Here is a 14,238-nt window from a genome sequence, read left to right on the forward strand (position 1 = left end):
AGGGATTGTACTACTGCAAAACCTGGGTGCCAGTGGTCAACAGTGTGTTGATCTTGGACGTACTGATCCAGTGGAATTCAAATTCACCTAAACCAGACAGGATGTTTTGGGGGTTACTATGAGGCCTACTGAGCTTTTCCAGAATTTTCTGATTTTATTTCAGATTTCCAGCATCCACGATATTTTGCTTTTATTTGATTTTTATCATTTTGGTTACCTTCTTGTTGTTCCAATTTTCTCCCTTCTCTCCGAGAGGACGGGCAATTGCTTTACTTAAGTAGGTCTTTCACAGGTGCAATGGCCATAATCACCACCTTCTGTCATAGCTCTTTCATTATTTTGGTGCTGTGGCTCCTTGCTGTAGCGAATTCAGTAGTTATTCAAATATTATAAAGATGCCTCTCAATCATTCTCAATAGCCCCAAAATGTCCTCCACTTCAAGCCATGCCCATCCCACCACAAATGGCCCCTCATATTCTCCATACCAAATCACGCCCTTCACTCATCCCCAGTCGTCCCACATACCCACCGTCCCAACCCACGCCTGGCCACCCTAAATGGCCCCCATATATTCTCCTTGATAACCTGTGCCCTAAACTCATCTCCAGCACAGTCCCTTGTAGCCTGAGTGTCAACTCATGAACTGCCATTCATTTTCATGGTTCCTTTTGATTCCTATGTCAAATCATGCCAACCCACATTCTCCAATTATTACCTTTTTCCCTTACAACCTTCAGTAAACATCACAGTAACAAGACAAGCTGAGATAAAATAAAATTGTATTTTCTATTTGTATCCATTACAGACGGAAGGTATTTTAAAAAACTCATTTATAAAGCCTATTCATATATTTAAATCCTTTACAGTCTTCCATCCCTTATTAAATTAGTTGTATTCACAACTGAAATTAAAGACAGTGTAAAGCTCATGTCTGATTATTTTTATATATTTTTGATTGTGGACTGGAAAAGGACTGTTTGTTTAAAAAAAAAGGATCGTTGAAGGACAGTTGAACTTTTGCAAAAGCAAGTAACCGGATATTATTATAAATACTATTTACTCTGCAGTGTGTTCAAGCAATGGGGGAAGTTTTAGACAAGCCAGACCCAAGGGCTAATTTCGATTAGGGATAGTAGCTGGCAACAAGTAGCTGATTAGTCTGTGGACTGGTGACTACTTATCAACAATAAAGGTCTTCTACCTGTCAACAACTATGTGAATGACTTACAAGTACCCAAACAAAGTCAAAAATCACACGACACCAGGCTACAGTCCAACATGATTATTTGAAATCACAAGCTTTCAGACTGCAGCCCCTTCATCAGGTGCAGTGAGAGGAGAGCGCATAGTACCGCGTTTATAGGCAGAGAGATCAAAAGGATCATATAACTGGTGTGAGTGGGGTGAACAAACCTAAAATGGCTGACTGACTGCCTCCTGTTGAATCTTTAACCATTCATACATTCTTGCATTCTAGAAATTGCAGAAACAGGGTAGGGAGTACTCTGTTAGAAAGGAAACGCAAGTTTTGATTGATTAAGATGCAAATTCCAGAACCTGTTTCAAGTCACTGCCCTGAGATAATTAAAAGGTTTCATCAGAGCCTGCATAACTTTCCAAACTTCAAATAGACAGTGGACATCTCCGGTCAGAAACTGAACTGTAGGTATGAGGCCTTGTCCAGAATCTGTCTTAGAGTTTTAGCCTGGAATCAGGCTAGTTTTATTCCGAAAGCAGGAATTTATAAAATGCCACACTGACTGACTGTGACTACAAATTGTATGTTTCTTGAACAAAATACAGTGTATCCGCAAATAAACAAAACATGTTAGATGAAATGATTCACCCCATAGGTTTACATATGTGTATGCACAAGAGGGAGAAAGTAGCGTAATAAGTAATCCAAAACTGCACAAACTAATAATGGTAGAGAGATCATAATTTATCAAGGTGATGCTGTCAAAACAGGACAGTGAGGAAGATTTTACAGATACAGAACGGTCTGGTAGGGTCACGTGTAGCAATGATGATATGAACCCAAGATCACGGTTGAGGATGTCTTCACAGATATGGAACTTGGCTATCAGTACCTGCTTGGCGATCTCAAAGTCTGCCTTGCAGGATGCTTACCTGAAGATCAGAGGCTGAATGTCCTTAACCGCTGAAGTGTTCCCCGACTGGGAGGGAGCACTTCTGAATGGCAATTGTTGGACAATGTTGATTCATCCGTTGTCATAGCATCTGCATGATCTCGCCAATATACCATGCCCTGGGGCTGCCTTGCATGAGATAGACAACGTTAGCCGAGTCACGAGTATCTGCTGTGTACATGGTGGGTTGCGTTCCCACGTGTGATGGTAGCATCCATGTTGATGATCTGACATGTCTTGCAGAGGTTGGCAGGGCTGTGCAGTGATGCGGTTGATGTTGTCGATGTTGTCCTGAAGACCGGGTAGCTTTCTGCGAACAATGGTCTGTTTAAGGTTGGGCGGTTGTTTGAAGATGAGAAGTGGAGACATAGGAAGATTGGGGAGATGCTCATCGTCATTGATGACATGTTGATGCCTACAGCAAACATGGCATAGTTTCTCTACTCCGGGGAAGTTTTGGACAACAAAGGGTACTCTATTGGTCTTATCCTGGGTCTGTCTTTTGAGGAGGATGTTGCAGTTTTTCGCTATGGCATGTTGGAAGTGACAATTGATGAGGTGACCATCGTATCCCGTTCTTATGAGGACATCTTTCAAAAGCTTTGGGTGTCCATTGCATTCTCAACTGAGCAGATACTGTGTATACACAAGGCTTGTCTGTAGGGGATGGCTTTTTTTTAAAATATGTTTTGGGTGGAAGCTAGAGAAGTGCAGCATCGTGAGGTTATCCATGGGCTTGCGGTATAGTGAGGTACCAAGGTGTCCGTCCTTGATGGAGATGCGTGTATCCAAGAATGAAACTGATTCTAAAGGGTAGTTCATGGTAAGTCTGATGGTAGGATGAAACTCGTGGGTATTGCTATGTAGTTGTCTCAGCAATTCCTCTCCATAAGTCCAAAGGAAGAAAATGTCATCAATGTTTCAGGTGTATAATGTTAGTCGGAGGTTCTGCGCAGCAAAGTAGTCCTGCTTGAACTTGTCAATATTTTCTTGCACATATTGGGGTGCAAATTTAGTCCCCATGGCTGTTCCGTGCGTCTGGATGAAGAACTGGTTGTTGAAGGTGTTGTCGGCAAGGATGAAGCAGATGAATTGTAGAATGGCGTCTGGAAATTGGCAGTTGCTGGTATTCAGTACTTAGGCTGTTGCAGCCATATTGTTATTGTGGGGGATGCAGCTGTAGAGTGCCGAAACATCTATTGTGATGAGGAATATTCTGTTCGAGTGGTCCGTGGGTGCCGGGTTTCTGTCAGAAATCTGTAGTGTCACGACAGAAGCTGGGGATTCCTTGTATAATGGTTTTCCAGATGCCCTCGACATTGCCAGAGAGGCTCTCACACAGGGTCTCACTGCCTGATACGATGGGATGTCCAGGTGTGTTGGCCTTGTGTATCTTTGGAAGGCAGCAGAAGTCCCCTATGCCGGATGAGTGCAAAGGATACTCTGAAGGACTGGATCAAAAGTCTTGATCAGTCTGTTGAGTTGATGGGTGTGTTCTTTAGTTGGATTAGCAGGTAGTTGTCTGTAATGTTCCTGGTTGTTCAGTTGTTGTTGTACTACTTTGCTGTTGTCCGTTATATTCTGTATGACAATGGCTCCTCCTTTGTCTACTGATTTGACGATAATGTTGTGATTGGTCTTGAGCACGGTTGGCTTTGCGCTGTGCTTAGATGACATTCTGCGCTATCTTCTGAGTTCAGCTGACGAATCTGGCACTAACGCATCTCCTGACGGCTTGAGCATACATGTCAAGCCTGGGGAGGGGCCTTCCAGAGGGGAGTGACTTGAAACGGATTCTGGAATTTGCATCTTGATCGAAACTTGCGTCTCCTTTCTAAGAGTGCTCCACATCCTGCTTTTTCAATTTCTAGAATGCAGGAATGATTCAACAGGCGGCAGTCAGCCAGCCATGTTAGGTTTGTTCACTCCACTCACACTAGTTGTATGAGCCTTTGATCTCTCTGCCCTTCAGCTCTCTGCCTATAAACTCAGTGTCTGTGTGCCCTCCTCTCACTGCACCTGACAAAGGGGCTGCACTCCGAAAGCTTGTGATTTCAAATAAACCCATTGGACCATAACCTGGCGTTGTGCGACTTTTGACTTTGTCCACCCCAGTCCAACCCATGTACCTGAACAGCTTTTGGTGGTAGTGCTGCTGATGGGTGGGCGAGTGAATATCTGGTAGACGCCATTAGATCTCCAAAAAGTCACTGGCTCTCTATTTTCCTCTGTTTTGGAGACCACCGCGAGCCCGGAGAAAGCCAGTTTGTTTTTCCGTTGGTGGCTGCTGTGGTCTATATCTTCCGCAAGCAATGAGGGTTTCTTGAGAGACAGTTGGAAAGCAGCATGTCTTGATGTCCATCTCAGTGGACCCTGTCAACTGAGACCATTGAAGTGCCTTCCCAGTTTTTCCTTCCGGTCATCACATCCTTTCTTTATCTTTACTGTGTCTCTGTATGTTTGTGCAGGGTAAAGTTTTAACGAGTAGAATAACGTGTTGACAGTTCGTAATTCTTTCTGGATTAAAATGTATTTATTTATGATGCACAGAAAACATGCTGTCAACTCCGGTCTAAAAGACATGTAAATCAGGGTATTTTGCCCTTTTTTTGAAATCTTTAAGTTTTGTGACAACACCAGGAATAGCAAGGCTTGATTTCCAATACACTACCCCAATGAGTTGTGACAATAGTTAATCCTTTCATAACTTCTTTGAGCTTGTAATCAAACTGTAAATCTACAGCCCAATCAAACTGTAACAAAGCTATAATGATGGCACTTAGGACAGGACAGTGGTTAGCACTGCTGCCTCAGCACCATCAGACCTGGGTCGCTCTCAGCCTTCGGCAATTGTTTAATGCTCTTCCTGTATCTGTGTGGGTTTCTGCTGGGTGCTCTGGCTTCCTCCCAAAGTCCAAAGATGTGCTGTTAGGCGGATGGGCCCTGTTAAATTGCCCCGAGTCCAAGGATGTGCAAGTTAGGTGGGTTAGCACCGTAAATGCAGGGGTTACGGGGATTGGACGGGATGCTGTTTGGAGTGTCAATGCAGATCCATGTATTTTGCACTACACAGACTCTATGAGTCATTGTGCATTTCCTTGTTTTGTCTTTACAAATATATTACCAACCCTTTCCTGGATTGAATTCTGCTTACCATTTCTCTGCCCACCTGATTTATTCATTTATATCTTGGCTTCATGGAGATTCTAATTTAGGTACTGAAAATACAATAATTACAGTAAATAACTATTTTCCTGGATATTTTTTGTCAACTCAAGTAGAATTGGTTTCATGGATTTGATTATTCTTTGGACCACAATTAATGGTTGTTGGCTTATGCATGAAACTCAACAGCAAATCATCAGCATGCCACTTCGTGGGAGTACCACTGCATCTCCAAATCAAATTCTGTTTTCTCATAGTGTATCAGAGATTAGTCAGATATAAGCAAGGCATAATGTGCATTTCTGTTTACCTAACACTGTATATAGAGTACCTACTGTATTAACATTTCCATCTCCACTAAAGTAACAAATTGCTTAAATGTCTATTTAACTAATATGTCATCAAACATGGTTAAAAAGTAAGCAAAGGAAGGGAAAATGACATGATAGGGTTTGGTAAAGGAAAAGTAGTCACATAGTGTAACAGAGACAAGAATATAAGAACATGAGAACTAGGAGCAGGAGTAGGCCATCCAGCCCCTCAAGCCTGCCCCGCCATTCAATAAGATCATGGCTGATCTTTTTGAGACTCAGCTCCACTTATGCCCCCGCACACCACAACCCTTAATTCCTTTACTATGCAAAAATTTATCTAGCCTTGCCTTAAAAACATTCAGCGAGGTAGCTTCAACCGCTTCACTGGGCAGGGAATTCCACAGATTCACAGCCCTTTGGCTGAAGAAGTTCCTCTGACCTCAGTCCTACATCTGCTTCCCTTTATTGTGAGGCTATGCCCTCTAGTCCTAGTTTCACCTGCTTGTGGAAACAACCTCCCTGCCTCCACCTTATCTATTCCCTTCATAATCTTATATGTTTCCATAAGATCTCCCCTCATTCTTCTGAATTCCAATGAGTATAATCCCAGTCTACTCAGTCTCTCCTCATAATCCAACCCTCTCAAATTTGGAATCAACCGAATCTCCTCTGCACCCCCTCCAGTGCTAGTATATCCCTTCTCAAGTAAGGAGACCAAAACTGCACACAGTACTCCAGGTGTGGTCTCACCAGGACCCTGTACAGCTGCAGCATAGCCTCCCTGTTTTTAAACTCCATCCCTCTAGCAATGACAGACAAAATACCATTTGCCTTTTTAATTATCTGCTGCACCTGCAATCCTACTTTTAGCGATTCATGCACAAGGACACCCAAGTCCCTCTGCACAGCAGCATACTGCAACTTTTTACCATTTAAAACATAGTCCATTTTGCTGTTATTCCTACCAAAATGGATGACCTCATGCTTATCAACATTGTACTCCATCTGCCAGACCTTTGCCCACTCACTTAGACTATCTATATCCCTCTGCAGACTTTCAGCGTCTTCTGAACACTTTGCTCTACCACTCACCTTAGTGTCATCTGCAAATTTTGACACACCACACTTAGTCCCCAACTCCAAATCATAACTGTAAATTGTAAACAGTTGCAGTCCCAACACTGATCCCTGAGGCACACCACTAGCCACTGACCGCCAACCAGAAAAACACCCATTTACCCCTACTCTTTGCTTTCTACTAGTCAACCAATCCTCTATCCATGCCAATACATTACTTGTAATATCCGTGCAACTTTATCTTACGTAGCAGCCTTTGATGTGGCACCTTGTCAAATGCCTTCTGGAAATCCTTCCAGAAATCCACAGGTTCCCCATTGTCCACCATGCAAATAATGTCCTCAAAGAATTCCACCAAATTAGTTAAACATGACCTACCCTTCATGAACCCATGCTGGGTGTTCCCAATGGGACAAGTTATATCCAGATGTCTTGCTATTTCTTCCTCAAACGATAGATTCAAGCATTTTCCCCACTACTGAAGTTAAGCTAACTGGCCTATAGTCACCTGCGTTTTGTCTACTTCCTTTTTTAAACAGTGGCATCACATTGGCTGTTTTCCACTCTGCGGGAACCACCCCAGAGTCCAGTGAATTTTGGTACACTCATTCACAAGAAGCTTGGCATTATTCTTGAACAACTGGCGTAGATTGTATCATCTCTCTGAATGGGTGAAGTGAATACATTGGCTGAATAGTAATTTCACTGTGCCCGTAATTCAGAACTTTAAACTAATACTCTGGGATCCAATAGTGAAATCTGAATTCAATTTTTAAAAAAACTGGCATTAAAAGCTACTCTAATGCCTAATAGCGCCCATTGCTGATTGTTGTAAAACCCAACCAGCGCCCCTTCAGGAAGGAAATCTGCCGTCCTTACCTGGTCTGGCCTCCAGATCCAAAGCAATGTGGTTGGATCTTAACTGCGCTCTACACCGTGTTCAAAGATGATTAGGGTCAGGCGAAAAGTGCTGACTTTGCACAGATCACACACACACAAAAAAAACAAGAGATCGGCTGAGGTGGTATCACGCCCGCTGCCATCCTTGAGTGTTTCAACTGCCCCGACTCACAATTCCAATATGGCGCCTCCACACCCGCCTTAAGCGAAAGGCACGTGCCTAACAGTCCAGCCGTGGAGGCGGGAAACGCCGCGAGCTCAGGGGCGGGAGGGGGGAGGGTAGAGTGGACAGATTCTGCGGGCAGGAGGGGGGAGAAACGGGGCGGGGCGAAGAAGGAACAAGGATTGGCGGCAGCCAGTGCGCGCGGAGGGCTCGGGATGACGTTTTAGGTGCTCGCGAGCGCGCCCGCGCGCCGCTAGATTCCTGAAGTGGTGGTTGCGCTTGCGCGATCTTTCCGATGTGAGAGGGAGAGGGAGAGGTAGTGTGAATGTGAGTGAGTGAGTGAGCCACCGGGGAAGAACTATGGAAGGGGTCGCTGATCGGCGGCGATGGCGGCTCTGTCCCCTGTACACGGGGTACGGACACTCGGTGAGACGTCTCGTCGGCAACTACAGCTCCTTCTCGTTGGTGGCTTCGCTGCTCTTATGTCTCCCGGCTCTTGGCAGCCTGTCTGGTGAGTAGCGGTCCCTGCTCCGTTGTTCGCTTTAAGATGTAAATCCATTACTTCTTCTGGCTTCCCCCACATCTTGCGTTCCTTTTTGTGTTCTCTTGGCTCATTTGTACCGCATTTAGTTCTTCATTTGCTTTGCGATCCCTTGGTCTGTGTGGCACAAACTGTATTGTTTAAAATCCCATGGAGTTTGTTAATTGTCCTGAACAGCAGTGATGTGGCTAGCTGGGTGATCTCCAAATTTTTTTTTCGTTGCTGCTGATCGGGTCGTATTATTTGCACCCGTCGGTTTTATAATGTGGGAGTGGTCACGATTTTGCTTGTGAAGTTTATGGGAGGGTTGGGGTTGAAATTAAGTGCAATAGGTACTGTGTGTATCCTTTGTGATATGTTACCAACTCTGCAATATTTGCGCTTATTTTGTGGCCAAAATTGTGGATCTGCCCTCATTATCTTGAATTAAAAATAAAACTATGCCAATGGTTGGGTGAGTAAATCCACATGGTGATGATGTTGCATGAAACCACACATATGTGTGCCAGGATTCCTTTATCAGTCTTGGCAGATCTCTGTCCAGCTGACTGTAAAATTGGTTTTGGATGACGGGTGGAAAAGATCAGCCTGAGTTCCAGCTTCTCAGTTTGCTCATTGACTCATGGTGACTGAGGCAGACGTGTGCATCAGACGAAGGCAAACGGTTTACACTTCCCATAGTGTCAATACTTATTGCCTGGGCCATGCTTAAAAAATGTCACTTGGCCGAGGTAACTGAAGGGCTGCTGACAACATGCAACACCTTATCCCAATCATGTCACTGGTTCTCACCTCTGGAGAGGAGAATGACAATTTGAAACTAAAATGAACAAGGACATTTGTGGACATTTAATACCTATATGAGGCGTATAATTTTAATCAGCTTGCAAGCATTCTTGGAAATATCTGTTGCAAGATTTGTTCTTTGCTAGTTTGTTCTACTTGAGGCAGGGAGTGTGAAAAAAGTCAACCCCTATTTTTCAGGTGAGTGAGCACTCCTATGTTTTCTGTATATTGTTTTTTGACTGCATATGTCTAGGGAGATTTTTTTTCTCATAAGCAATTTGGATTACGATTTATTTTTGAAGTTTACACCCAGTATTATCATTCCTACACCTAATCTCTATCCAATGAGTCCATCTTGGATGTACAGAGATTGTTCTCCTATCTGCTGATATTTGTAGAAGTGTCACAGAAATGATAGTTGAACTGAGTAGTTGGGTCTTTTCTATCACTCAGCACAGTTATGAAGTTGTGAAATCAATAGAAAATGTTTACATATAGACTCAGGTGAGCTCCTGCCAAAAATTGAAGGCTCCTTAGGTGGGAATAGCAATGGTATAAACTTGGTTTTCATGACAGCAATGGACAAATTTTATGAGCCTCTTTGGAATAACAGCATGTTTGGTCCAAGTCCTGAGAGTTTAACAAAATGTTGTGTCCATTTGTTTCTCTTCATATTTCTGTGTAACATATGAATTGGTCATCTGTCAGTTTTGTAGGGCTGATGAGATATTCAGTCTCTTAAAAAACACAATGGAATAGCAACATTGAATACATGTGGAGTAATGAATATAGGTATTGAGTTGCAATGTTATTATCTAATTGGTGGCTTCAGATATCTTAGACTTATAAATATCATGTTCACCTGCTGGGTTAGGTTACAGTTATTGAACCCTTTACCAAGTATCCTGTTTACAGTAGTGTTAAATGCTGTATACTTTCTTTAAAGTAGAAGGTAAATTGAAGTTTTATTGATGTGCTACTTCACTGTTTTAAAATCATAACATGGAAGATTGGTCTATTAAACCCAAGTTATATCAGCATTATAATAGCTTTCCTCGTAGGGAAGAACAATCTATAAAGCTGCTACCTTTTTTGCTAGTCCCCACTCAATAACTTCACCTTGACGTCATTTTGGTACTGAATATCCATGGTCCTTCACTCACCTGATTGGCTGTCAATCCATAATTCTTTCTCATCCGATTCAAACCCTTCTATGAGAATGACTTCTTTCTCCCTCAAATCTCTTTTCACTCTTCTGACTAGTCAATGTCCTTTTCTGCTCTGCACTCTTATCAACGTTATTAATGGTTCTAGTTAACTCAGAGAGTAGAAGTTTGCCTTTATCTTCAGTAATCATTATCGTCAGTATTTTTCAAAATGCTTGCCTTTGGTCTATTTCTTTTCTGTTCGTATACTGTCTGTCTGTAGATTGTTTATGGACCTTAGCAGGGGAAACAAAACGAATATTGTCCAACCCTGTTTGAATCCGTTTTGTCTATCTTAATCCTTATTTTCTCCTGGCTCTGTTTTAACCATGCATTTTGCCGAATGATCTATCCTCTGCTTTTCAGCTTCTGGCAACTTCTGTCTCCCCTCCAAATACTTAGCACACTTGCTAGTATTGCTGCTTCAGTTGTTTATCTCTCTGACCCCATATTCCATTTGATTTCCTTGTGGGTCCATTCTTATCCTACTCCTCATTCCATGATAACATGATACATGTGGTCAGCCTTCATAAGTACATCAAAAGCACTAAACTCAACTTTCCACTACTTCTCTTGGTCCTGTGACATTGATTGTCTGAGTGATGTAAACGTACAAATGATTCAAATTTTAGTCAGTTGAATGTTAGGAAGACCGAATCCACTGTTTACAAATTGCGTCAATAACTTTACTATCTTGATATTGATTTCTGCTCTGGTTCTGACCACTGGCACAGTTAATATCAGGGTGTGTAAAACCTCACAATCTAAGTAATGTTTGCTTCCAGCTGCAGTGTTGCTCACCTCTGCCTCTTGACTACTCCCACTGTTGTCAAAATTCTGTTTGTACTGTTCTTGCACCAGTTTCTGTTGACCCATTTCCGATGTCCTTGCTGATCTCCACAGGCTACTTGATAATTTGCTGAATTTAGCATTTTTGTCCTCTGCTACAAATTTACAATGGCCTTGCTACATCATAAAGTTACAATTATGCTACTGTTTTTCATTCTATTTCAAGTGCAATGGTTCTCTGACCCTAGCCAGCAGCATATTGCTTTTCCCTATCACCCTTCAATTTATGCACCTTTGGTGCCTTTAGGCTCACTTTGGCATGGTCTCCTCGAATCCCTTTTGCCCTTTTCTATCACCTTAACTTTAAAGGCCCCAGTGAAAACCAATCTTTTTGATCAAAGTTTCCTTTTCTTTTATTTATTCATGCGATGTGGGTGCCACTGATTAGGCCAGCATTTATTACCCAGGGACATCCTTGTTGCTTGAAGGGGATTCAAGGAAGCTGACCCAGTGTCCACGAAGGATCGGTGATATACTTCAATGTTAAAGTACTCAGTGGGTTGAAGGAGTTCTTGTAGGTGGTAGTGTTGTTGAAGGAGACTTGATAATTACTGCAGTGCATTTTGTAACCCTATGTATTCGTGGTGCCAATCAAGCAGACTGGTTTGCCTGGATGGTGACAAGCTTCTTGAGTGTTGTTGGAGCTGCACTCATCTGTTAAGTGGAGAATATTCTATTCCAGTTTCAACTTGTGTCTTGTGGAAGGTTGACAGGCTTTCAAATGACAGGAGGTTAGTTATCCATCGCAGAATTTCCAGGCTCTAAATTGCTTTTGTTGCCACAGTATTTATGTGCCAGGTCTATTTAAGGTTAGGATCAATGGTAGTGTCCAGAATGTTGGGGATTCAGCAAAGAAAACGTGATTACATTTCAAGTGAAGGTGGCTAGCTCCCTTTTTGAAGGAGATGGTCATTGCCTGAATCTTTATCTCAGTGAAGGTAATAATGTAAAATTAGATCCCAGAGTGAAACTTGGGTTGGTAAACCACAAGCTTTATTTTTGCACTTTATTAACTGTGGTGGTCAGTCACTGAGCATAGTCACAAGAGTTTGCCAATGTACTGTTAACAAAAGAAAGTTTTATTAAACTCAAAAGGAAAGGAATGAACTCCTTTACATTTTAGAATAACTAGTTGAAAGGTTTTACTATAGATTAAACTCTTGTATTCTCAATGGTCTTATGATACTCATGTCAGTGAAGCACAACTCTTTTTCAGAATTTTTGTTCAGTGGGCACAAGTCTAATCAGTTTCCTTCCGCAGACTTTGCATTTATGTGATTCTGTATTCTTTAGTTAATGTCTCTTCATGAGATACTTAAACAAGTTACTAGTACAGCTCAGGCTCTCCTTTAAGGGGAGTTAAGGGACACATGTTTTCAGCTGCCATGTAGGATGTCTTCCGCTGACACCTTTCAAGCCATCTGTTTTCCGGAGTTTTTCTGTTACAAACCTGCAAGCCACTCAAGGACTTTTCTTCTGCCTTGACTCTGTTTGGAGACTGCTAAACTTCACTGCTAATCTTGCAGGCCTTTAATCTCTCAATGGCCTGCTTGTCCAGATCTTGCTGCATTTGGACATGAGTGTTTGAGGGATGACAAATGCCACTGAATATTGTGCAATCATCAGTGAACATCCCCTTTCATGATGGAACGAAGTTTATTGATGAAGCCCTTGAAGGTGGTTGGGCCTCTGGAACAATGTAGAGGAACCCTCTAGTAATGTTCTAGAGCTGAGATGACTGACCTTCAATAACCACAGCCATCTCCCTTTGTTCTAGGTATAACTCAACTAATTGAGCCAGCTCCCCAATTTCCATTTATCTCCTACTGTTATTTGTCTACTACCTTTCATGACTAGATGTGACAGGACTACAGAGCTTAGATGTGAACTTTAGTTGTGGAATTGCTTGACCCTATCACATGCTGCTTTTACTGTTTGGTGCTGATGCACCAGCTGAGGGGTGGTGGCAGGTGATAATCAGTAAGAGGTTTCCTTGCCCATGTTAGACCTGAAGCCAGGTTATATCAGGAAGTGTAGAGTCAATGTTGGGGATAACTCCCTCCTGACTGTATTCTACTGTGCTGTTAGCTCTGGTGGCTCTGTCCTGCCGGTTGGACAAGATGTAGACAGAAATGATAATGGAATTGTCTGGGACTGAGTCAGACTTGTGGAATCATACATTTTACTTACAACGTCGACACTGTAGCACGAGTTAAGCTGGAACTAGGGTTAATAGGTTACCTTGACTGAGTAAATATAAAGTGGGAGCAGGAGGTACTTGGTGCGGAAGGAGCTTTGAGTCTGATCAGTCAGCTAGGGAAAGGTGTCTTGAGTTCTAGTTCACCAACAGATGTGGATCCAACTTCATATCAGGTTGCTGCTTGTCTTGCTTTACCAAACTGCTACCATATTCCTGACCATGATTAGTGAATAATATACACAATCACCTTTGGAGGACTCTCAGTGTGAACTTCCAAACCAGAAGCCTCTCAGCTGAAGCAGTCTCATACAGGACAGAATCTCATGCAGGTAGCAGCAGATTGGACTAGCATTGAAACCACATATCTTTCAAGACATAAAGACCCTGAAACTACTTTAATAGCTCCCAAGCAAACATAATTGCCTTAGTTAAGTGGGTGAGGGGTTATTGTGCCAAATGGGTTAGCGTCCTGGTGCCACCTCACTGGGTATGATAGGGAGGCAGAAAAGTGAGTAGATGCTTACGGTAGATTGGGTGAGTTGGCTAATGGAAGGGGGTTGTGTTGTTGGGGAGGATATTCATTGTGGTCTTGAGGAATGTGGTGGGTGCGAGTTGTGTCTCTTCTGTACAAGTCACAGATTGGGGTTATCATAGAATCCCTACAGTGTGGAAACAGGCCCTTCGGCCCGACAAGTCTACACCGGTCCTTGGAGCATCCCACACAGACCCATCCCCCTATAACCCACCTAAGCTACACATCCCTGAACACCACGGGGTAATTTAACGTGGCCAATTCACTTAGCCTGCACATCTTTGGACTGTGGGAGGAAACCGGAGTACCCAGAGGAAACCCACACAGACACAGGGAGAACGTGCAAACTCCACAC

At 42.9% G+C, this 14,238-nt stretch overlaps 1 protein-coding gene across 2 annotated transcripts in view; it reads left to right on the forward strand.

Annotated features, from left to right (window-relative positions):
- Positions 1-8,079: 8,079 nt before the first annotated feature.
- The window catches only part of si:ch211-1e14.1 (UPF0606 protein KIAA1549), a 195,600-nt gene continuing 189,441 nt past the window's right edge, over positions 8,080-14,238 (forward strand). For both annotated transcript variants that reach the window (XM_048607972.1, XM_048607973.1), the window contains exon 1: positions 8,080-8,281. In XM_048607972.1, the coding sequence (XP_048463929.1) occupies positions 8,131-8,281 (151 nt within the window). In that variant the 5' untranslated portion in view covers positions 8,080-8,130. The remainder of the gene's footprint in view (positions 8,282-14,238) is intronic.

The sequence above is a fragment of the Rhincodon typus genome, chromosome 18, assembly GCF_021869965.1.
Source record: "Rhincodon typus isolate 14 chromosome 18, sRhiTyp1.1, whole genome shotgun sequence".
NCBI lineage: Eukaryota > Metazoa > Chordata > Chondrichthyes > Orectolobiformes > Rhincodontidae > Rhincodon > Rhincodon typus.